Source organism: Pollachius pollachius, assembly GCF_949987615.1.
Source record: "Pollachius pollachius genome assembly, chromosome: 5".
In the NCBI taxonomy this organism is placed as follows: domain Eukaryota; kingdom Metazoa; phylum Chordata; class Actinopteri; order Gadiformes; family Gadidae; genus Pollachius; species Pollachius pollachius.
In genome coordinates, this window is record NC_136938.1 from 12,717,544 (window position 1) to 12,743,080 (window position 25,537).

General features: G+C 44.4%; 1 protein-coding gene across 2 annotated transcripts in view; it reads left to right on the top strand.

Annotated features, from left to right (window-relative positions):
• Positions 1-25,537, top strand: part of gpc5a (glypican 5a) — a 132,875-nt gene that overhangs the window by 41,091 nt on the left and 66,247 nt on the right. For both annotated transcript variants that reach the window (XR_013811886.1, XM_079737003.1), the window contains exon 7: positions 25,138-25,258. Coding sequence is in view for 1 of the 2 variants with exons in the window: in XM_079737003.1 (XP_079593129.1) it covers positions 25,138-25,258 (121 nt within the window). In the remaining variant the exon portion in view is untranslated. The remainder of the gene's footprint in view (positions 1-25,137; positions 25,259-25,537) is intronic.

Below are 25,537 nucleotides of genomic sequence, written 5' to 3' on the forward strand. Positions count from 1 at the left end.
TCAGCACACCGCCCATCTCCAACCTTGAAACTAGCTGCAACATATCAAGAGAAGAAGATAAAAAACTTTTTCCGTCCTTCTCCGCTGCCGTTGCCTCTACAGCAACCGTCCGTGATGACGTCACACGTCACCTTCAAGCTGACGGAGGTGACGATGTCATACATTCGCCATCTGCTCCGTTCCACCCCACTGCCATTGGGCAGGAAGTGGGTGGAGCAGACAGACCGGGGTACCTGATGATGACCAGACCGCCACACCCTACCCTTCTGCTGAACACCCTCCCTCCCTCCTCCCTCCTCCCTCCCTCCTCCCCCCTCCTCCTCCCTCCTCCCTCCCTCCCCCCTCCTCCCTCCCTCCTCCCTCCCTCCCCCCTCCTCCCTCCCTCCCTCCCTCCTCCCTCCTCCCCCCCTCCTCCCTCCCTCCTCCCTCCCTCCCCCCTCCTCCTCCCTCCCTCCCCCCTCCTCCCTCCATCCCTCCCTCCCTCCCTCCTCCCTCCCCCCGCCCTCCCTCCCCCCTCCTCCCTCCTCCCTCCTCCCTCATCCCTCCCTCCTCCCTCCTCCCTCCCTCCTCCCTCCCCCCTCCTCCCTCCCTCCCTCCTCCCTCCCCCCCTCCTCCCTCCTCCCTCCCTCCCTCATCCCTCCCTCCCCCCTCCTCCCTCCCTCCCTCCCTCCCTCCCTCCTCCTCCCTCCCTCCCTCCCTCCCTCCCTCCTCCTCCCTCCCTCCTCCCTACGCTGCCTGCTACCAGCCTCCTAGCAGCGCGGTGGGTGAGCGTTAGCTGTGGCGGTTATGCTGCTAGCAGCACGGCTTCTGATTCATCTCACATCTTTGATATCGACTTTCAAAGCAGGTGGATTGAAGTCTAACATTTCCTGGGGCCTTGATCCTACAATTCCCATGAGCCCCGGTGTCACGCGACGTGTGATGTAACCGATGTGTGATGTCAGCGCCAGTGGCTGTCTGATGTTGTGCAACTGATGTTGTTTAACTGTCTGGTGCACTTCACTCATTTTGCGCATGTTTTGATTCACGGTGATACTTTAAAACTCAAACCAGATTTGAGTGAAGGATAGCTGGAGGAGCCAAACCCGAAGAAGAGATTGTTTCTGTTTCTTCAAACATGACAACTTTATCATCGTGGCATCATATTATCATAGCTCATCAGAACAATACAACAATATGTCTTCCTGATGACATAACAACATAATCATCCCATCAATACTGAATCATTACAACATCATAACTAACGTGGCAGCTATGTTCTTATTGTGTGCCTAGAAGAGTACTGTGTCTCTTTGTGACGGCAAGGGAGGTTAAGGAGAGAGAGAGAGAGAGTGAGAGAGAGAGAGAGAGAGAGAGAGAGACTACTATCAAGAATTTTATCTTTATGATGCTCCAGCGGTAGTGGGGAGGGGGCAGTAGTGGAGGAAGATGAAGAAAGGCATAGATACTTCCATGGTTGGCTAGACATCATACTGGTTGATGCAGCTCAACCATCTGCAGAGGTTAAGAAGCACGTGCCACTAGCTCAGCCAGTAAACCACTGCAGTGTCTGGAAGCCATGAGATATACCAGAGACTGCACCAGGAGCTGTGGGTACCCACAGTAACCTGAGAACTCTGTTCTGCGACAAAACCCCACAATCCAGATTTAGCAACAGCCGATTTTAGATCCATGTCATTAAGGAGCAGTTAGGTGTTGGGGGACATCTTTCTTAAGGACTGTGGGCATTGGAGAGTGGGAAACCCTAAAAAGTTAGTTTACCGCCATCACATTTTGAGTGGGCATAGAAGGTTCTCGTGATGAGTCAAAAAAGATCAATTGATCGCTGACCAACAATAAAAAACGTATTCTACTCGTTCGTCTTCTACTCTTTGTCATTCTCTGTCTCTGTCTGTCACTTGCCTTTGAACCATTGAAGGATAACAGAAAGAGTAGCACAGAAGTTGGCATCTTTATGTCATCATGAATTCAGAATGTTGACCAAGTACGGCCAACCCAGAATCGGGTCGATACATCCTGTTCGTTGTGTGTTTCCATGAAACCACCACCGCTGCGTCAGAGAAATTGGCTGATGCTGATAAATCTATCGGATGTCTTGTCTGCTTTGATCTTACTTTCTGGTTTGCATGCCTTTAGAATCACTAACCAGCTGATCTGAATGATCAAGATGCATGCAGTGAAGTCTAAATAATTATTATGAGGTCAGTGCCACCTCATGCAAGTATTCATAACATGCAGTGAAAAGGTACTGAAATGAATTGAGGGTGTTTCTGTGGAAATTCTCAAAAACAAAGCAACCTACACAAGAAGAACAAGAAATGTATTGAGAAAAAATGAATGTAGGAGACATTAACCTGCATGTGCACCCAGCCATGCAAGGTCTTAAACGTGCATGAGGGCGACTACCCGTGCTTTGACATTAGACTTTAGACTGAGGGACGTACATTCTCAGTCCAGCAGGAGTTGACCCGAGAGGTGCCTGCGGTGGCCTCTTCAAAAAACACGGTGATACTGTAAGTAATATGTTTGCCCGTATTTTAGGAATTATCTATGAAAACTAGGTAGGCTACATGTAGCGCTGCCCTCTTCTGGGGAAAGTGGAAACATAAAGAGAATCCTAGGCCGAGTGGGGTCGATAGAATGCAGTTAGGCCAATCTTTTTGCCATAATCAGGCACGTTTATCCCAACCTGTCAACTGCAGAACTAGCAAGACCAAGTGCCTTCTTTACCTTAATGCTTAAGCGTTTGGAGATGTTTGCTTCCTTTTTTTCTGCACTAAATTTTGATGCTGCGAATGTGAAGGGTTTCCTCTGCTGAATCACGAGAAGAGGCATTGCGATTGGCGATGTTTGAAGCGTGCTCTTTGAGTTGCAAATGCTGGAGCACTGGCGTAGTGGTGGGCTCTTAGCTGCGACCTAAGTTAGGGTGCAGGTTGTAGGGTTTAGCATATGGGGATCCTACGCATGGCAACAGAGGAAGAAGAAGATTGTTCAGTGTTCAGTGTATTGGACACCTTGAATCTGCCATGAGCGTCAGACGATTTCTGAAATCCGCAACGAGTCTCAATGGAAACAAGAGGGATGAGCGTGAATGAGAGATGTATATGTACACTTCGCGTTGGGGCTTTATTGTACTCCTGTTCATGCATGATGGCCTGATTGGTCGAGAGATGAAGGGGAGGGGCCTGCGATGACGCGGTGGGCATTTAGAACCCAGACATAGATAGACGAGACATGACGTCAAGAGAATGACGTCATCCTGTTCGAACTTTTGCTTTAGTTACATTATAGTATAACTGCCTATTCATTTTTGGAAAATAATGTTGCTTTTTCCATTCCATCATGCATTTTCCATTATTGTTTAGTGTTATTTTTGTTTTCTAAATATACACACTGGGAGCATTAGCAGTGTTGCTGACTTTTTCTTTCCACTGTTTCCTCCTGGCTAGTCTTTTTTCAGTTATAATAAGTGGCGCTGGCACTCTTTGCTCAGCCACTGTGTGTGTATTTATCTATTTTCTACCATTTGCTTATGAGGTTTTCTGCGAATGGTCCTTAAGACGATTTAGTGGTACACCTGAGTCAAAGGTTGGGAACCATTGACTTAGAGACAAGGTGAACATTTTACATTTTTAGCTTGTAATGGAATCAATAGCTATTACTCAAATGAATATTTTTGGGTTGTATCTTCATTGTTGAAAATGCAGTCGCTTAAGACAAAATTGTCATCTTAATAAATGTCATGTAATGTCACCCCCTATCTCGGCAAAGCCTGCTTTGACAAGAATGAAACATTTCGGACACCATTGAGCCTAAATGAGCTTGTCAATATTTTACCTAAAACACAATGTAAATTTAAAAAAATATTTGAGAATGGGTCCCAGTGGAGGCTCTCCTCTTATTGACAGTCTCGTCTTTTACACCATTTTAAACTCACAAATATTATCATACCTGAAGGGACAGACACATCTTGGACATCAAAATGTTCCGCTACCTCTACTGCGTTGATTAGAGTGATGCAGACAGGTTTGGATGTCCGCGTCTGAGAGACGGTTAAGCATGAAGGACACTTGTATAACGCCATGGTGTGCTGTGCATTTCCTATACAACATCGCTCATCACAATGCCCCGAACAACGACAGTACGAAAAAGAAATTGATTCTAGACATGGGCATAACACATCCTCTTTCTTCCAAAAATGTGTGTTCTCTATGTCATGGCTATGGTAGAAACATGCTCTTGTTCTCGCTCTATATGTAGACATACAGGGCTCATTCTAAGATAAGGAAAACACAATGAATTTTATTTCATGGGCTTAAACACTAAATCAAACATGCTTATTGAATATTATATCCTATTTTTGGATATAACATCCCTGCAATATGCTTAATTCTACACACTGCACCTTTAAACTGTATTTTGTTAACACATGTGTACATGTGAACAATTTGAGAGACATGTTAACACTGGTACTATTTTAGTTGTATGAACTAATTAATTATAATAAATCAAGCAGTTGAGAACTCAATTTTGCGTGTATGGCGATGTGCGTCACAAAAATACACACGCTTATGTGTGATGGTTAGTCTTGGTTGATAATAAAGCCTTAAGAGACATATATACCTATATTTTCTTATCTAGACAGACATTCACAATTATATCCACAAGGATGAATTCAGTTTGACATTCAATATGGCAGTTTTTTTTACTTCCTTATCTCAATAGGTGTCATGGAAATATCAATCATAACTATAATATACAATTAAATACAAATTATATTAACCTTGATTATATAATCACTATCACATTTAAAGGAACTTTATACATTCTCCCTGTTTCTTAAGATACATCCCTTCCTCTCTCTTACTGAGAGAGGTTAAGGTAGTTCACATTTGCGTTCCCACGAGAGCCACTGAGGCCCTGTCCACACGGAGCCAATTTTTTGGTGAAACCGCTTAAGTCTTTTGCGTTTCGGCTGGACCTATGCAGCTCCGTGTGGACGGGGCCTATGTCTGATAATAAGGCAGGCCAATCGACTGACTTCTTTATTATGTAGATTCCTTGAACCTTCTTGCAGCCTTGCTTGCAGCCTTGCAGATATGTCCACTTCCCCATAGTGTATTGCAGTTAAATTGGCCTCTCCCGCCATCCTAATCTCTCCTCTATGGTCACTCTCACTTACCTGTGAATTCCCTACCCACAATGCAAACGTTTCCCTATAAGAATCTTGTTCACCCATTGTCTCACTGAATGCATCCTTGGTAACTTCGCTGCCTGTACTTTCCCATGATCATGCTGTAATATTAAATCAAGTATTTTGCTGGCCGACGTGTCCTAAAAATAAGTTTGTATTTATCAAAAGGTAAATTAGAGTTGACTTATTTCAGAAAAATCCTGTTTACGCATTGTACAATGTTTCACATGTATTTCACCCGAGTGCTACATGCTGTCCTTGATAGAGTAAAAAATGTGTTGAATGTCTGTATCGGTAGTGATCTAATGTTGATATATGACATCTTTCTTGCTATTTTGTTTTGCCAGTGAATATCATCAAAGTTAAATCACAGCGGAGTGCTTCTATCCAAACCTCCATTAACCTTTTTAAACTATAGTTACATGAATTACAAAAAAATAATACATAAATCAAACTGTTCAGAACTTTAGCCGTACTCTGCCTGCCTGCTAGGAAGCACAAAGTATTAGTATTTAGTTATGTATATTTAGTGTTATATTGTACAATTTGAGAGACATTTGTTGGAGAGTAATTTACTATATTTGGCATAGGCCTACTTATATTATAAGTATATATATATTATAGACATTGTATATAATATATACAGACAGATCATACTGTTGTATTTCACATTGGTGCTATCACGACTCATCTATGCTTCCAGCAAAGCGCTTCTATCTGGCAAAGCTGGGTTTGGATGGCGGTTCGAAATGCCTTTTTGGGCTTTTCATCAGATGTTTTCTTGTATCTTGCGTAGAGGTGGGCTTGCTGCTTTTTATGTTGCACAGATGGGCATTTGTGTCCTTCATCGTGCGTGTTGTTTCCGCAGGGTTGTGAAGGATCCTTTAAACAAGGCCCAGGCTCCCGGCGGCCACTAAAGATTCAACGGCACATGTCTAGAATAGGGGTCATAACCCCGGTGACATGCTGTTGTACAAACATGGCCACCTAATCATCTCCTGGTCTCTCATTGGATTGTTGCATTCCTTACCTTTCAAATAGAGGTGGAGTGATAGTAGTGTGATATCCCTCACAACACTGTGTTATGGAGTGTGTGTGTCTCATAAGGGCTATTAAAACCCAATGGGTTATGGCTATCATTATAATTTATTTATCCCATACAACCTAAGGAGCCTCATTGTTCTCGAGCAGGCCCTCCTTCCTCTGGCCATCGGAAAGTTATTCTGTGTGGAGAACTCTGTTCCAATTCTGCCGTCACATCAATCTGTGCCGGTCGTGTGTGACTGGCACACTCTCCTGCGAGGGCAGCGCCACCTCCACCACCTCCTCTCCTGGCCCCGCACGTGTGATTTGTGAGGTCCTGCTGGTAATGACACATGCTGTGGAGCATAATGCCTTTACACCTTGTTGAATGCCATTAAGCCACACTTTAGCATCAATCATGTAGTGGAATTGGAGGAGATTTCGTTGCCGTTAAATATGAAAAACCTTTTATACCACAAGGAAAGTTTGACAGTGTCGCTTGGATGTGGCTTTAGCTTCGTTCATATCAAAAGAAAAAATGGATCAATCACTCACACTCTATCTCTCTCACCTCACCTCACCTCGCCATTTCTCCTCTCACAAGACAACCAAAGCTTACGGATGCTGGGTTCTTAACGCGGGGAGTTATTTCTTGCAGTTAACTGCCGCTTAACATGGGAGAGAACATGCCTCTTTTGTTAGCATATTGACTCAATATACCACTTCAGCTGCTTTATTCTCATTCAATAGAGTCTGAGGCCTCGTCCACATGGAAACGATTTTTTGGTAAAATCGCAGAAGCCTTGTGCGTGTGGGCCGGCCTCCAGACGGATCCGCCGTTTTCGGTGGCCGAAAACACATCTTTTTTAAACTAGGTCCAAGGGTGGCTAAGATAAAAACGTCCCTAAACGTTTTTGTGTTAGGATTCGTGTGGACGCCTGATACACAAACGATTCCCTCAATTTTTTTTTGTTTGATTTGATTTGTATCATTTTTGTAGCTTTAAATACAGCCCCTTGGTCATTTTCATTACTAACTGTTCATTCAAAATTATTTTCTACTCAATCTAAAAGGTTTAACAACAAAAGCTTTCTCCTCCTCGACTGTTTCTGTTTCGAATGCGCTGCCTCTTCTTCTTCTTTTTTGGTGGAGAACCAGCGCCACACAGTGGCCTTGAATATGTACTACAGCGTTTCTACAGCTCGATGTGTTTTCGCAATGAGTCCGTCTTTAAGGAGATATTCCTGAAGCGCAGCTGGGAAAAACGAAGGGGAAAATATAGTTTTCGCCCGTGTGGACGGGGCCTGATCTAACTCTGAGGCAACAGGTGTACAGCCTCGCCCAGCTCCAGAATCCAATCAGACTCGGTGAGGCTGGTTAAACCAGCCATCAACCACATATACTGCAACATACAGCAGCCATCAACCAACCAGCTGACCTGTTTTCAAGGCTAATTTTCGCAGTTAACCGTTGCCTACAGTGAGAAAATTAGATACAGAAGTCGTTTGTATGCTTTGGTTTCATGTTGGATTTCACAGTACAGAAAATGGAGCTAGCTTGTCAGGGCAATTCATACATTTTCTCTTTCTCCAGTTTCAGTTTGACAACGCTTCGCAGCAGCACATTATATTTACTCCCCCAAACCCTCAGCCCTCTAAAGGGCTAAAACTCCCAGAAGGAAGGAAGGAACACAGGAGAGGGATCCCGCCTTCCATGAACGATTGAATGGGTAGCAGGGGCTGCATTGGCAGACTATAATGGTAGCATAAAACAAAGCACAAATTAAGGTTGAGTAAGATCAAGTTTTTGTGTGTAGAACAGTTTCTTATAAGATCTTAAACATTTGGTTCCAGATTTTGTCTACTTGGTGTCTACTACATTTAGTTTAGTTTTCTTCTAATCGAATAGTGGGCAATCTTGCCAGTGCAAATCCACCTTCCAAATGTGTCCCTTGGATTCTCAGACAGTTTCCTTTTTCTTTTAATCATTATAATCCTTGTGTTTTCCCGGCTGAAATACTTTTGTATTGCGGCTCTGCAAATCGTTCTTTAACTGAAGTCTGATTGATGCGAGGCATGGCCGTGTTCTAAGGCCTGCTGGTATTTCTTGCCATGGTTTCACCATCACTTGATTGACAGGTCCCTGTTGACCGCATTTGGAGGGTAAGGTAGGAAAGGCAAGCAATGGAGATTGGAGGTGAGCGTTGGATAAGATCAGGTGACCTTCCTGAACCGCCCAGCCCATCAGTGTCAATGGACCCCACCTCCCCTCCCCCACCCTTGCCCTGCCTTCCCTTGTCTTTACACATCCTGCCTTTATTTCCTCTCTCTCTCTCTCTCTCTGTCTCTCTCTCTCTCTCTCTCTCTCTGTCTCTCTCTCTCGCACTTTCATCCGCTTTGTCAGGCTTCTTTTTCCCCTAGACTTCCTCCTTTTCCCTGCCTCTGTCTCTGTAAGTTGGCAGCCTGTATCAGATCTGAGGTAATTTACTGCTGGCGATAAGACAGCGGAGCCCAGTTGTTTCTGACAGGGCAAACTGAAGCCCGGGGAGACCAAACCGGAGGTGAAATTCAGTCGGTGGATGGAATGGAAACATAGGGGCTTATTAATGTGGAAGCCCCACAAAAGGCAACCGGTCCTGATGAAGCGTGTCTACTCGGACGTGCAGGGGGATGGAGGGACGTAGGGATGGGCGGTGCGCCCGTCTTCTGGATTGTTAGCGAGTTGACCGAGAAGACAAAGCCGGGCACAAAGCGCATGTTTGTCTACTCTTTCGCTCCGAAACGACATTTAATCACACAGGGCTTCTGGTGCCTCTTCACCCATCAACTGGGAGCATCCTTCTGTGTTTTGTGTGTGTGTGTATGTGTGCGTGTTATACGTGTGGGTGTGTTTGTCTGTTTGTTTTGTTTTGTTTGAGTGGGTCTGGTATGTTTTTGCACGTGAGTGTATGTGTGTGTGTGTGTGTGTGTGTGTGTGTGTGTGTGTGTGTGTGTGTGTGTGTGTGTGTCCGGGGAGGTTCTGATTGCTCCCGATGATACAAGCTGAGGCCCGTGAAAAACATACATCATACAGACATACATTTCATAGATGGCACAGAGAACATAAAATACAAAAGATTGGGAGATTGTCGCATTGTGTATATATGTTTTACTATACAGCATGTAAGGCATTCCACAGTTGCATTGTTGGAGGTCATTATCCTCATCTCTTCTTGTTTCCCTTGGCTGAGCACCTTGTGTTAGCGCTTTGTCCCAAAAGGAGCTCTATAAATAAACTTTGATTGGTGGATTCAATCGAACCGCGAATCCTATTTGCTATTTAGTATATAACACATGGCTCTTCATCTAAGAAAGGGAGGAGATGTGTCATCGTTCTCTGAAACCTCTGAAAGCTGCTGGGGCGTGAGCGGACAGGGTCATCCCCCTCCGGAGAAACCCTTCTGGACGCGCAGGGAGAACGATGGAGCAGCCCTTAAATCAAGACACGCCCAGCCCATGAATCAGCCCAACAGCAGTGGGAAGAGGGATGGGAGTGTCTGCGGCAGCAAAGGAAAGGGCTAGCCGACCCGTGGCGCTGTAGACGCTATCTGTTCAGCTGAATGAAGAGGTGGCGGAGATAAGCGGCAGGCTACACAGGCGAGGGGCGAGAGAGAGAGAGAGAACATTGGCTGCATCCAAACAAACAAACAAACAAACAATCAAAATCCCTCTCTCTAAAAATGTCATCTATCTCATTTATCAAACAGATATTTGAGATTGTTCACACAGAGCGTCTGGGCGCTTATTGATAGACTCCTTCAGCGGTTTAATGGTGTCGCTGTGATGGTTTTAATTCTTCATTCGTGATTCACTGATTAGGATTTTAAATAATAAACAGTGCACTAGCAGTTGTCCTGTCTGGATGACAAAACGTATCGTGTGAGATTACGGCGGAGATACCCAACGTGTATTTCATTCTAATTGAAAAGGCTTTGTTGGCATGGATATACATTGGTTACATTACCAAAGCACAAAAAAGCACAAAATGACACCGGTCTTTCTCTACTTGTAGCAACTTGGCGTTTTCAACGTTGTGGTGAAGATTTTAAGATCCGTGACCTGATCTAGGCAGCTTGTCATGCTGCCTCTGAAAACACAGCCTGACATACTTTCTAATAACATAGCGGACTGGAGTAGGTATTGAAACTAGCAGCCCTATGTGCTGAATCCAATTGTGTTCCCAAGAATCTAAATGAATTCAATCTGAGATACCGAAAGAGTCTCTACCCTAGCATGAAATATCCATCAACATCTCGATTGATATATTTTCTGTGAGTGTGAAGGACTAACCACTCACAGGTCAGTCGCCCTCCAGGGCTGAAGGGAGGCACAACTTGTCCTTCATGATGAACTAATTACACTCAAAAGATTTGACACAGATGAATAATTAAATAATTAGACTTCGGAAACCAAACCTATGCTCATTCAGAGACCCACTCTGGACCCTTGTTTCTTTTTCTACCCAAAGGCAAGGGCATCCGGTCTCGGACGTGCGGTATAGTAAGAATGATTGACGGAACTTTTATCACAGACTCCCTCACACGCACACACACACGTTATTCTTTGAGTCCATGCCGTTAATACTCAACCTTTTATTTTACTGTTTCTGATATTGAGGACAATAGAATACGTATAATGTTATAAATGCAATTTGTATTTGTATTAATTTGCATCGCTTTTCCTCACAGTACATGTTGCACTCATTATGAGATGGATCTAGACATATCACATTGTTGTTGAGGATAAAGTGAGCAGCATACATCTATTCATCCATCCACATCCATCCAACTATCCATCCCTCCTAATAATCTACCATCCCTGGTTGTCTTGCTATTTGGGATTAATCTGCGTATCTGCAGCCAAATATCCAGTAATATCATGGGTCTTTAGAGTCCGTACCTGTTGATACCAGACCCAGAGAGAGCAGAGAGATTATTGTAATCAATGTTGTGTCGTCATGTTTAATTTTCTTGTTACGCAGGTGATATGACTAGTTCTATGTCTTACTGCAAAGCCGCTGACATTCAGGACAAACAAGCATTATTCACTTTCAACTGTTACACCCTGACATAAATATGGCTCTTGGTTCCCTGTTGGAGTGGGAATGTGTTTTAGCTTCTTCATGTTTTTTGAAAAACGACAACAATACAACAATACACTATACTTTTGTCCAGATAAACCACCATACGCGTTCACTCCTCCATCCCCTCCTCCTGCCTCTCCTCCTCTCCTCCTCACTTCCTCCACCTTCTCCCCACCTCCTCCTCATCCTCCACCACCTCCTCCTCTCCCCCATGACCTCTCTCTCCCCTCCTCCCCTCCTCCCCATCCTCCACCTCCTCCTCCCTATCTACCCCAACTCTCCTCCACAACTCCCCACCACCTCCCCCTCCCTATTCTCCTCCTTCCCTCCTCGTCGTTTCCCATCCTCCACCTCCTCCTCCCTATCTCCTCCAGCTTCCCCTGCCCACCTCCTCCTCCTCCCCCACATTCTCCTTCTCCTGGTCTTTAATTTGCATGTGCCGCAGGCCCCAGAGGCGTCTGGATAGGGTGGTTGAAGAGCAGCATGTTGGCATGGTGCAGTCCAATCATCCTGGAGTGTTTGCTTTAATATCCTCGGTGCCTTCATGCTGTTTGATAAGCGGGGGAGGAGGCGGGCGATAAGGGGAGGGGTGCGGGCCGCTCATGGCCTGTTGATTTGTTTACGCTTGTTTACAGAAGTTCTCATAAATTCATAATCATCCTCCCTGCGAGTCTTTTCTCCGCGACTGCAGGAAGCAGGTGTGGAAATTGGCCCTGCCAGGTCAGTTCCGATATGGTTGGAGATGGTTAAGCCTCTTACGCTGGCTTATTTATTCTTTTTCATTTTTTTCCAACCACTGAGAGAAAAGGGGCAATTTTTTTTCATCAGAGAGATTATTCAGATAATCTTCCTGTGTTTGATCCAAGAAGGCCATTCTCTCTCTCTCTGTCTCTTACTCTTGTTCATACGCTCACTCACTCTCACACTTGCTCGATCTCTGTTCTACCTCCGGCAAGATATTTGTTGAAATTCAAGTTGAAATTATTAATTATAATAATTAGGGTAATAATTATTAATTATTAGTATTTAAGCAAAATGTGTGGCTTTTTGTGTCTGAGAAAGACTGACTTATTACTACTAGGTTACTACATAAGCTAGCTAGGCGTGAAGCCCAGGGTACGTCTGCACGTCTGCAAAGATCCACGAAGATCCATACAGTTGTGCACATGCCCCTTTTGTCGTGCTCTATCCTAGACCAGTGTTTCTCAACCGGGGTGCCGCGGCACCCTGGGGTGCCGTGTGGCCTCCTCAGGGGTGCCGCAGAAACATGGCTGACATTGGCTAATAAAATGAAATCGAAATAAATACATTATTTTGAAAACTTTCTTCTAGCTTTAACACGTAGTTAAGTAAATTGAGGCCACACATCAGAGAAAAATAGTTTAAATTAATTTTCTAACGCCGAAGCCGCAATCAGTGTTTGGGACGCAGCCTGTATGACGTCTACAAATTGGTTACTTTTGTTTACAGCGCGCGATATCAACTCAACACAACGCCCGTTGTGTGTGTCGCGGTTATTTTAGCAATGTATAGGTTTTTGAAAAGAAAAGGTCCAGAGACTGATCCATCTGAATCTGAGCCCTCAACATCATCCTCGAGTGGCCATTCAGTGAAGGAGACCTTCAGCAAGACCAAAGAAAAGAAAAGACAGTACGATGACAGTTACCTCACTTACGGGTTCATCTTCACCGGCGACTCGTCATGCCCTCTACCGCTGTGCCTGCTATGTGGTATGACATTGTCCAACCAGGCCATGGTACCCAGCAAGTTGAAAAGACATCTGACGACCAATCACCCATCACATGCCAACCAAAGCAGGGACTATTTTGTTCGTTTGAAAAGTCAACATAGCAGACAGGAGCAGGTGATGTTCAAGAGTGCTAACGTCTCAAAAAATGCACTGGAGGCTAGCTACCTGGTAGCCGAAATAATAGCTAAGGCTAAAAAGCCTCACACGATCGCCGAATCAGTGTTAGTGCCAGCCTGTACGGCTATTGTTAACAAAATGTTAGGGCCACAAGCAGCTAAAGAAATTGCAAAGGTGCCACTTTCGAACTCTACCATTGGAAGGCGCATTACTGACATGTCGGCAGACATTGAAGACGTGGTCTTAGAGAAAATCAGACTAAGTGGTAAATTCTCTTTACAAGTTGATGAATCAACAGACGTGAGTGGCCGCGCTCAGCTTTTGGGATTTGTGAGATTTATCGATGGAGGAGAAATTTGTGATAATTTTTTATTTTGCAAGTGTTTGCCGCACAACACAACGGGAGAGGAAATATACCGTGTAACAAAAGAGTACCTTGAACAGGGAGGTCTAAGTTGGAGAAATTGTAACAGCGTTTGCACCGATGGCGCTGCTGCGATGACCGGCAATGCCAAAGGTTTCATCAGCAGGATCAGAGCGCAAAACCAACATGTTCGCACCACGCATTGTTTCCTTCACAGAGAGGCACTAGTTGCAAAGAATTTGCCAAAAGAACTTTCCGATGTACTGGACGGGGCAGTGGGCATAGTTAATTTCATAAAGGCACGGCCGTTGAAGTCACGTCTTTTTTCCATCCTATGTAACGAAATGGGAGCCGAGCATCAGAGCTTGTTGTTGCACACGGCTGTCCGCTGGCTTTCACGCGGAAAGGTTTTGGACAGGCTGTACGAGTTAAGAGAAGAGCTCCGAGTGTTCCTATCAGGAGAGAATTCCGCATATGCAGAGTTAATTGCAGATGCACAATGGTGCGCTAAACTCGCATACCTGGCTGATATCTTTAAGCACCTCAATGAACTTAATTCTAAAATGCAAGGTAAAGAGGAAAATCTTCTGAGCTCCTCAGACAAATTGCGTGGCTTCAAGTCAAAACTCACTCTCTGGCGCTCTTGTTTGAAACAGGGGAACGTTCGATGTTTCCTCTGTACAATGAACATTCAAACAGCAAAAAAAATTCTGGCCTTATATCTCAGCATCTGCAAACCCTTGACGAGAGATTTAATAAGTATTTTCCAGCGGAGACCTTTGCTGGTTTTGACTGGGTCCGTGACCCTTGGAATTCGTGCGCTCTGGAGAGCGCAGCAGACCTGCCAATGCAGGCACAGGAGCAGCTGGCAGAGATGAGAGAAGATCGTACATTACGGATGCAATTTCAAGATATGGCATTGGATACATTTTGGATATCTTTGGAAAAGGAATACCCAACATTGTCAAGTAGCGCCGTTGACATACTGTTACCCTTTGCCACGACATACTTGTGTGAACTGAGCTTTTCGACCTTAACTTGCATCAAGAACAAGTACAGAGAACGCCTGAGAGCTGTGGACCAGGAGCTACGTGTGTGTCTCTCATCCATTCCTGCAAGAATAGAGCGGTTGTGTGCTTCCTCGCAGGCCCAAGTCTCTCACTGAGTGTAAGTCACACTCCTCTGTGTGTGTGTGTGTGTGTGTGTGTGTGTGTGTGTGTGTGTGTGTGTGTGTGTAATTTAGGATTAAAAGTTTTGTTTGATATGTAAATAGTTAGTTAAAATGTGCACTGGCCTGCTGTTATCACCTCCCTTATCTAATTTAAAACCAGTATAAATAACCATAATAAAACGATTTGTTTAATATAAAATGTGTAAAAAGTGTGTAAAAGTGGGTGTGGGTGTGTGGATGGGTGGGTGTGTGGATGGGTGGGTGGGTGTGCGTGCGTGTTGTAGTATGCATTTGTTATGCATGTGTTATGCATATGTACATGTGTTATGCATTTGTTGGTCTTCAGAGACAGTATGTATTTGAATGTTAATCTATATTAAAAAAAAAAATAAAAAGAAAGAAAGAAAGTTTGGGGTGCCTTGAGATTTTTCATTCATGTAAAGGGTAACGTGACTGACAAAATGTTGAGAAACACTGTCCTAGACAATAAAGTCTAAAGTCTAATCGTCCGTTAAAACGTGCAGATGTTATCAACGCACCGCCCTTCTATGCAGAGGCTCCCTCAACTAATCACCGACTGGCCGAGTGGGCTTAGTGTTTGGTTTTGTCTCCAACAGACGGGCATGACGAAAGAATGTATGCAATGTATATAAAAAAGTATAAGAAGACTATATTTTCAATGGAGCCGATTCCGTCTTGCTATTCTCTGTCAGGATTTTCTTATTGGTTCATGTACATTTGGGATCAAAAATGCTATACTGCCCTCATGTGTACAGGTTAACGTGACGTAAAAGTTTAAATGCAGGCAGCTGTGCGATCTTTGCCGATGTGCTGTATGTAGAACTCTAAATCTGGCTTTATTGAGGCCTGTTCCTTGCCACGTTGCTAAATGTGGGGTATTTATCGGGTACTAACATCTTCAGAGAAGTTTTAATTAGGCCGGTCTGTGTGGTATATAACGACATTATGGCTCGCAGACACACAGCTATTCCATTGGGTACTAAAAGCTGCAGTAAAACTCACATTCAGTTTACAATGATTGTAGGGACGTTATTATTGTGTGTGATTTTTGTTGGCAACGTACACACACACACACACACACACAGACATGCACGTCTGCACGTGTGCAAACACACACATGTGCACACACGTGCACACACCAACACACACACACACACACACACACACACACACACACACACGCACACACACACACACACACACACACACACTAGCTGCCTCGAATATACTCGAACATTCGGAACCTGAATAAATAAACAAAACCTTTCAAAGGTGGGCTTTGGATCATATTGTACATCTCTACCAAATGAGGTGGCGTATCTTATTGAAAAATGTCCGTCCCTCTGTCTGATAGATTAATAGACCTTCCTTTCAATAGGTGGAAGAAGAAGGGAAGATAAATGGGTACTGAAGAACACACACACATTAAAGAACATCTGGTTGGTTAATATTGGAATAGATTGTAACCCAATGCAGAACGCTGCACAGGAAATTGCATTGAAAGCCTCAAAGGGTCGGTGAGTTAGACCACTTAAATTGCAGTGAATTCAGGTCGAGAGGATTCTAGAACACTTATCTAACTCATATTTTATGTTATCATTTTTTTCCTACATAAATGACCTTGGGTTGCCTTTCCCATACCAATGAGTCATAGGCTGTAAAAAATACAGATGCAGCATCCGTGACGTCACCCATTGGACAACACACAACCGTTTTATGGGTGTACTTTGCCTTCGGATATTGTTTGAGATTCTTACAACCAACAGTGGAAAGGATCCATATTTGACACATTGAGGGCCGGAATTGAATGGCCGCCATTTTAGAAAGTCATTCATATGCAATCCTTAAAGGTATACTTCACAGATTCAGAACCGGCATTCTATCATTATAAAATTGCTATTGTAATATAAAAAAAAAGTTTTTCCCTCAGTCTAACCCAGTCTTCCCTTGGCCCAGCTTTCCTGATCTAATTTTCTCCTGAGATGACGTCAAATGACGCGTTTGACGTCATCTTGGGAAACTTTGCTTGCCTGCTAGAAGGGCCGAGGACTACAAACCAATGGTTCCGCAAATTTGTGAGCCCACCAATAATGAATGAGGGGGGGCGGGAGCTCACGTACGAGATGTAAACACAATGTCCGCCATGTTTCTTCACCTCTTAGCTAGAGAACTTATTTGCAATGTGAAACAGCCAAAGTGGATTTTGAAAATCGATTGTTGGATTGTAACATTCAGGGCTATTTGTACGAGCCAGAATACAGCCAGGAAGAATAGACACAAATAGAGGAGGAGGCTGATGCGGCTGCAGCTGAACAAGCCTTGCCTGTTGCCGAGGAGCCGGAGCGCGCCGGTTTGCTCTGTTCGCCTATAGACACACACAGCACATTCCCTGTGCTGCAGCGAATTTCAGTGATGCCAGTTTCTTCTAGAATAAATGGCTGAATCTGGCGAGGACGGGGCCATGTGTGTAACCTCTCACGCAGGCTTTACACCTCATCTGAACAGTTGGGTATTTGATGCATATTTCCGGAACCCAGAAAGTGAACTGGAAACGCCAGCCAAAGCCCGAGAAGAGAGAAACAGACGTCTGAGAGTAAGTGTGGTTGTTTTTTGCTAACACATTGACTACAATAGTTTTGAGTCCCGGGGAACGTGACAATGTAGTTATCCGAAAGTAGCCGATCTTATTGGCAGAGCATAGGCTACGTTACGTTAGTTTGAAGTCTGTGTAATGCTGTATAGGCTACTCAAGGCATAATTTATCCTGCTTTGCTAATGTTGTTCTCTTTCTTTCTTAGACAGTATCGGCTTCCTGTGTTGTCCAGGCCATCAGAGCTAATTACTCAGCACAAGATGGGCAGTACCGTGGCTACCAGGAGACAGTAGATGCTCAAGATGAGCTGTGACTATTTTGACTCTAGCAAACGCACCCTACACGTTTTATTTTTGTCAATAGTATATATTCTTTCATGAATAAAACTCCAAATTCATATTGGTTGTTGTGATTTGTTTACTAACCCAAGTGCTGTTATACTAAAGTAGGCCAACTGTATAAGATAGGGTTAGCAACACTTATTTCAACTGTGGAGAAAAGGTTGAGTACAAATACTTGATATGCTGAGCTACTGTAATTAGCAAATGTTTTTATGCTGTACAGTAATATACAAATGATGCGTTTGAAAAAACAAGAGCAGAAGTCTAAACTAGTCCACGTATCACGGGGATATGTTTACACAAAGTTTGCTCGCGCTACCACTCGCGCTAGGACAATGGGTCCTTCCTCCTCCAAACGGAAACAGGTGGGCGGTGCAGCGAGCGCAATGCACTGTGGTAGTTGGAGGATTTCTTACTTTGGAGCCAGAGAGACACTTTCTGCCTTTACTCAGGCTAGGATGAACCGATTTTAATTTTTTTGCACATTTACAATACATAGAATTATTTAATTCATGTAACCTTCATATCTCCACCGGGGAAGTATCCCTTTATTAACGATTTAACCAAATAAAACTGTCTACCAGGACCTCCAAAAATACATAACGTGAAGATGAACTAACTGAACAAAAAAAGCATTGATTGGACGAGCATTATATTTACATTTAGGGCATTTAGCAGACGCTTTATCCAAAGGGACTTAGTAAAGTACATTTGTCAGAAGAAGGTGAAACAATATGTCACTGTTGGTAAATTAAGGATGTTCATAGAACCAAGTGCTAACGTTAACCCATTCCCTGAATACAACCAAAAAAGCTAGGATAAGATGCTACCAGGTCTGGGTTAGGGTTAGGGTTAGGGTTTAAGGGACAACTTGGCATGCAGTGGGGCAATTTTTTTGGAGCGAGTTGCAGTAGTCGAGGCAGGAGTTGACGAGCGCTTGGACCAGGAGCTGGGCTGCTTTCCCTGTGAGGAAGGACCGGATCCTGTGGATATTGTAGAGGGCAAATCTGCAGGATCGGGCCAGCGCGGTGTTGTTTGCGGTCTAGCATAACTGATTGTCCAGTACCATGCCAAGATTTCTTACGGTTGGTGATCGAGGTACAGCGATTTCCTCGACAGTGACCAGTAAGTCTGTGTGAGGGCAATCTTTCCCTGGCATAAGGAGGAGCTCAGTCTTGTTAAGGTTAAGCTTCAGGTGATTGGCAGTCGTCCAAGTGCTTATGCCTGCCAGACATTCTGAGGTGCGTGTTGCAATCAGGGTGTTGTCAGAGGAGGGGAAAGAGAGGAATAGTTGAGTGTCGTCAGTGTAGCAGTGATAGGAAAAACCTAGATGTTATTACAAAGCCCAGGGATCTGGTATATAGGGAGAACAGAAAAGGTCCCAGTTCAGAGCCTTGAGGGACACCAGTGTCAAGAGTGCAGGGTTTGGACAAGGAGCCATGTGACCTAATAGGTGCAATTCGTCAGGTAGGATGTGAACCAGGATAGGTTAGATTCAGTAATGCCGAGTTTGGCGAGAGCGGTGAGATGCATATGGTGGTTTAGGGTGTTGAACGCCGCGGACAGGTTGAGGAGAATGAGAACCGATGAGAGGGACAAGGCTCTGGCAGCATGGAGTGACTCAGTCAACATGACGAGCGCTGTCTCAGTGGAGTGTGCAGTTTTGAAACCTGACTGATGAGGGCAAAGCAGATTGTTTTGTCATATAGGAGGACAGTTGGTTAGAGATGGCACGTTCCAGTGTTTCAGAAAGGAATGAAAGAAGAGATATCGGTCTGTAGTTCTGGAAGTCGTTGGTGTGAAGGGTTTGTTTCTTAAGAAGTAGCTTTATTCTGTCAGTCTTGAAGGACGCTGGAACAAGGCCTGAAGTGAGGAAGGAGTTGATAAGGGTGATGAAAAATGCAAGGATATTGCTAGAGACAGCCTGGAGGAGTGAGGAGTGGATCAGATCAAGGGGGCAGGTGGTGGCGTGGTTAGACCTTGAAACCAAATATCCCACAAAGCTCCTGAACCTGCTAACAAGTCATTTGTTCAAGTGTTCTCCAGAGCTCCTCAACTGGGTGAGACCTTTTTGAGGGTACGCAGAATGAGTGTATTCTCCAGAGCTCCTCTCTGTTGAGACCTGTTTAAGGAGCCGCAGAATGAGTGTATTCTCCAGAGCTCCTCTCTGTTGAGACCTGTTTAAGGAGCCGCAGAATGAGTGTATTCTCCAGAGCTCCTCTCTGTTGAGACCTGTTTAAGGAGCGGCAGAATGAGTGTGTTCTCCAGAGCTCCTCTCTCGGTCAGACCTGTTTGAGGGGACGCAGAAGGAGTGTGTTCTCCAGAGTAGACCTGCACGTTAAATCGTTATAATATCGCGATCTCGATTCACACCTTTTTTTTTTAAAGCCTTAATTTACAGGTGTGTAGAGTTGGTTCAGTAGTTATAAAAGGCCATCAATTTAAGACAATCTGCTGGTATATGCACAAAATAAATCATCCCGTACTGCACTTTAATCAGTTATAAAGGGCCATATGAAACGCAACGTGCTAGAGGTGCCAAAAAACTGTTTGGTACTGCCCTTTTTTTCTTTTGGTTATGGTTCATGTGTGCAGTAAAAATTACATTTCGTGAGAAAAAACTTGTGGAAGAGAATCGTGATATCAAATCTAAGCTAAAAAATCGATTCATGTTTTTCCCTGAATCGTGCAGGCCCACTCCAGAGCTCCACTCTGGTGAGACTTGTTTGAAGGGACGCAGAAGGAGTGTGTTCTCCAGAGCTCCTCTCTGGTGAGACCAGTTTGAGGGGCTGCAGAAGGAGTGTGGTGTTCTGTTCCAGGTGTGTCCGCCTGTCAACCCATCGCTCAGCCTCAAGGGTTCCTGTTCAATGAGTAATTAAAGTACAGGAGATAAAGGCCACCACATTTGAGACACTCTAGTGAGACAGGGCAACCGAGACACTGCATGTGAGATGGGGCATGTGAGACACTATATGTGAGACAGATTGTGAGAAACTGTATGTGAAACGGGGCACGTGAGGGCGGGCATGTGAGACACTGCATTTGAGACACTACATTTGAGAGTAATTAAAGTACAGGAAATAACGGCCACCACATGTGAGACACTCTATTGAGACAGCGCGTGTGAGACACTGTATGTGAGACAATCCGTGCTCACAGGAAATGCCAAATAATCGCCAAATCATTGGTTTGTCTCTAATGCTGGAGTACCCCTTCATTGACACCATTGACATGTTTCCCTCTGAGCTAATATTATATTAGGATCATTTAGCATCTTGAGTAATGTTGTAGCAGCCTAGGCGTTTCAAATGGAAGAAGCTGAGGTGTATTTCAATTTCTGGTCTTATCTTTATTGATCAACATGTATAATATTTAACAAATTCAACAAATGTAGCCTTCAACCAAGGTTCCAACCAAGCATGGTGAAGCAGAACTTCTATCTTCTACCCCAACATATCTGGTACGAACTTTGAGTTTTTATCTACAAACACATATCTGGTACAAACCTAGAGTTTTTAATCTACCACCACATATCTGGTACAATCTTCCACAACATCCGAGGTCTGCCTCAACGCTACATTATGCTTTGAAAACAGTGATCAAAACTAAATAAATTATTGGCATATTCATATATTCCATTCTTGAACTTCTATCTTCCATGATTGTCTGTTCACTGATTGTAATTTCATTCAAATTCGACTACGTTTTCCTACCCATGGACTCCGATTGGCCTTGAATTGGCTTTTAAGGGAGCTATATAAACACACTTTCCTAGCCTAGCCTAGTGAAACGACCTCTCAGAAGAGTGGACAGTGTCTGTGTGTGTGTGTGTGTGTGTGTGTGTGTGTGTGTGTGTGTGTGTGTGTGTGTGTGTGTGTGTGTGTGTGTGTGTGTGTGTGTGTGTGTGTGTGTGTGTGTGTGTGTGTGTGTGTGTGTACATCTTCTGGCTCAAACTTAGTTACACATTAGTTTGCCTGCCGCTCCTAGCGCCTGCCATTAGCTAGCCCCCTACTCTCCAAGCGTATTAATTACAGCTGTCACCTCGCCGTGCGGCTAACGCCTAGCTCTCCCCGGCACTCGTCAATACTTCGCCCAGGCCCAGGGCTGCCCGGTAATTGGACCAGAGCTGGCAGGGGCGAGGGCGAGCGCTAAATCACCGCCACAGGCTGTCTATACACTCGCTGATTTTGGCTTGCCTGTTTGTTGGATCGTCGTGTCACCGCTGTTGATCAAAGGTCCCGGCCGCAGCATACCAGCCATTCGTTCGGACGCCGACTTGTCTGATTAGGATAGCCCTATGATGAAAGATTGGCGTTAAATATGCATTGGTAAAACATTGTCTTCGTTGAGGACTGTATTTTTTGGAAGTAATTAGCATATTACATTACAAACATGTGTTAGCTTATAAGCGCTTGGCTAACAGGTGACCTGGGGAACTGTGAGTTCATGACTGATGGTGTGATTGTACTCTGCGTCCCGCGAGCCAATCAGCATGGGGGTAAAAGCATGGGCTGTTTGTTTTGCTCACAGCGCTCCCGTTGAGCTCCCGCTATTGTTGTTCTTTCCCTCGCTCTCTCTCCATGCTCCTCTGTGTCTTTCGCTCTAATCCCTTCCTCTGCTCCTTTGAGCTCGATAAGAACTCAGGCTAATTTGAAGGCTTTTGATTTGTGGAGATCCTGTTGGCGGCGGCCAATGAGCTGTGAAGAGTTTGGTTTCCACGGTGACGGCGGGAAAAGACAATGACTTTTCTTCTCTGTCTGGGTCCCTGGGCCTGTGTGTTTCCCGAGCCCACCAAGCCGTGGCCAATTTAGCCTGCGCTCCACACTTCTCTTTCATCTCCCCGGCCGAGAGCTGCCGTCTGATAGAACTGCCTGAGGCGAGGGCCTCATTTGGCTTGAGCCACACTTATTGTACTTTTATTTTGAAAAGCTCAGGGGATTTGATGTTTACACGATATATATATTTTTAAAAATTTTAACAAACCCCTTTACCTCAGGGAATCAGACCCATTGGATTATTCTGGGAATTTGCTAACTTTGCTGCAAGAAAGATATTGATATTGTATTGCCTGTAGCTGCTTGATTCGTGTCTGGAGTCTAATAGATATAAGTTGCTGATAGTGTGCTGAAACATAACAAAGAAAAAGAGAAACATCTCTGAAACGTCTTGATAAGACGCCTGACATAACCTCGCCTGACATAACCACCAAACTTATACAGAACTGAATAAATGTGTTCATTTTTCACACCATATAAGCAGTTAGAATAAGGATTCAGGATGGAGTAGTGGAGAGTATGTTAGGTCCATAAGGTCTGATGTTGTCTGGGAGCAATCCACTGTCATGGATGGACTACAGGTTGGAAGAGAGCAAAGGCGTTACTTTGCGCTTTCATTTGCAACATAAATGATTAAAACGTTAAATTCAATATTAATGATGTTGGTTTTAATTCTGTTTGTACCTATGCACGGTATTGTATTTGGTGCCTGGCAAAAGGCATAACATTATGAAAAATCTCCATCCCCTCATATTTACTAATACTATTGAGTGGCACACTGCGTTGGATTTCATTAGTTATTTGATCATATTTTCATATTGTCAGAGTATAGAAGCAAAGGAGAGATGAAGGTTGTAGTTGCGGGTTCTTTGGTATATATCCGTCCAGCAGTCTGTACACCAGCCGACGTCAACAATTCCTGGGACCGGGCTGCGATTCAGAGAAGAGATGACCTCCAAGGACAGCAGGTAGACAGAGGAGCAGCTTACACAAGAGAAAGTTTCGCTTAAGAAATCAATAATACTAAATAATGAAATAAAGTAAAAGAAAAGAAAAACACGCTTCCATATGGAGCATTCAAGTACAAAGTGATCATAGAAATGTTACAATCTGGTTGGATGGGGTGGTTGGTGCGTACGTGAGTCTGTGTGTGGGGGGGAGTGATGATGAGGGATGAGGGATGATGGCGAGATGGGGGGGGAAGCGGGGGAGGATGGCAAGAGCGAGATGTAGACCAGGTCGCGGGATGTTGCTTTCTTGGCGGTCGTTCTCCTGAGAGTCAGCCATCACTCAACGTTTTTGACGCGTGGCTGAAGCTGGTTTTTCCTGTGTGGCTTTGTATTCGATCGGAGAGACAGATAGAGCGAGGTCATGATTAATGTTTTTATCTATACCCCTACCTCCCCCTACCTCCCCCTCCAGACCGGTACTAGTGTAACGGAATTGCTGGCCGACAGAATGTTGGAGGAGATTTTTCAGGCTATGCATTCCGATGGCGTTAGAAATTACATTTCGGAATGCAGAAGGGGCCATCTGTGTGTGTGTGTGTGTGTGTGTGTGTGTGTGTGTGTGTGTGTGTGTGTGTGTGTGTGTGTGTGTGTGTGTGTGTGTGTGTGTGTGTGTGTGTGTGTGTGTGTGTGTACGTTTGTGTGTGATTGAACACACGTGTTTTCATGTGTGACCATTGGTATTCATAGTGTTTCATGCACGCTGCATGTGCAATATCCGTGCTGGCTGGTCTATCATCGCACATTGAGCGTCTTAGAGGACAGGGGAAGCCGAGCGTGTGTCCACACTGGTATGCTTAGCAATATGTTTCCTTTAGGCCCCGGTCCATGGGCCAGGCCCCAGCCTGGGATGAGGAGGCCTAACATGTTTTCATCTGTGAGAATTGGGCACAGATGGCTCTAGTGTAATCTGTTTAGTGTGCCATTAATCACCCAGCAGAGGGGCGGGAGATATCCTGCTGCAAAGGTCACTGGGAGATGTAGTTCACAGGATTAGTTGGACAGCACATGCAGCTTAGCTCACACACACATCATGCTTCGCCGTCTCTCAGCATTTCTCATACACAGTCACATTATTTTTCCATGTTGTTTTTGGAATGTTCGTCTGCATTAAGATTTAGCACTGGTAGTCCCCCATTTGTCTTAATAGCCGGGCCATAGACGATAGCTCTGGGATGCTTTCAAACCATTTCTTGTGTGTTTTAGTCTATATTTGTTTGCTTCACAGCTGGCGTGTTTCTGAATGCATCTTAACTACGCTGTTTGAGTTCAGTTTATTGATCACAGCGAATCTTACGTACCGAAAGGAGAAACTTAACTTGGCTTTGGGAGATTTTTGTTTTTCTTTTAGCAAATATATTCACAATTTATACGATTCCTGTGGTTTTGCTCAAGTAGGATTTTTGTGTAGTTTGCGGTTTATTTACCTGAAGATTTATCAAATTCTTATCAACCATATATCTATTAGTATATTTCAACCGTTTATATTCACCTGTCTATTTACCTAAATATCTACCTGTTTATATACCTGTAGATATTTACCTGTAAATCTACCTGGATATAATCACCTGTATTTCTACCTGGATATATTTACCTGGAAAAATACCTGGATATATCTACCTGTATATTGACGCGTGTATTTACGTTCCTGTGTTTCCAGCTACACTATGCGGGTGGTGGGGAACGGGATCAAAGCCCAGAGCGCCAACCCTGAGGTGAAGGTGAAAGGAGCAGACCCTGTCATCAGTCAGATCATCGACAAACTCAAACACGTCAACCAGGTGAGCCTCAGGCTTCCGTCTTTTATTTGAATCCCCTTGGTTCCTCCTGTTCTCCTCTTTTCCCCCCACCACCTGGTGTTGGACGTTTTACGATAAAAAATGTCTGTACAAGCTGTCGTCTTCTGCCAATGACTTTGAGTGTGTCCCATGACATAGTGTTCTGTTGCCCCTCTGTTCCATCAAAGGGACAGCTACATCAAGAAGTGCCCCCAAAAGGAGTGGGAGAGTGTAGGTACTGGGAACCTAATGCCCCGTCCACACAGAACCGATTTTTTGTTG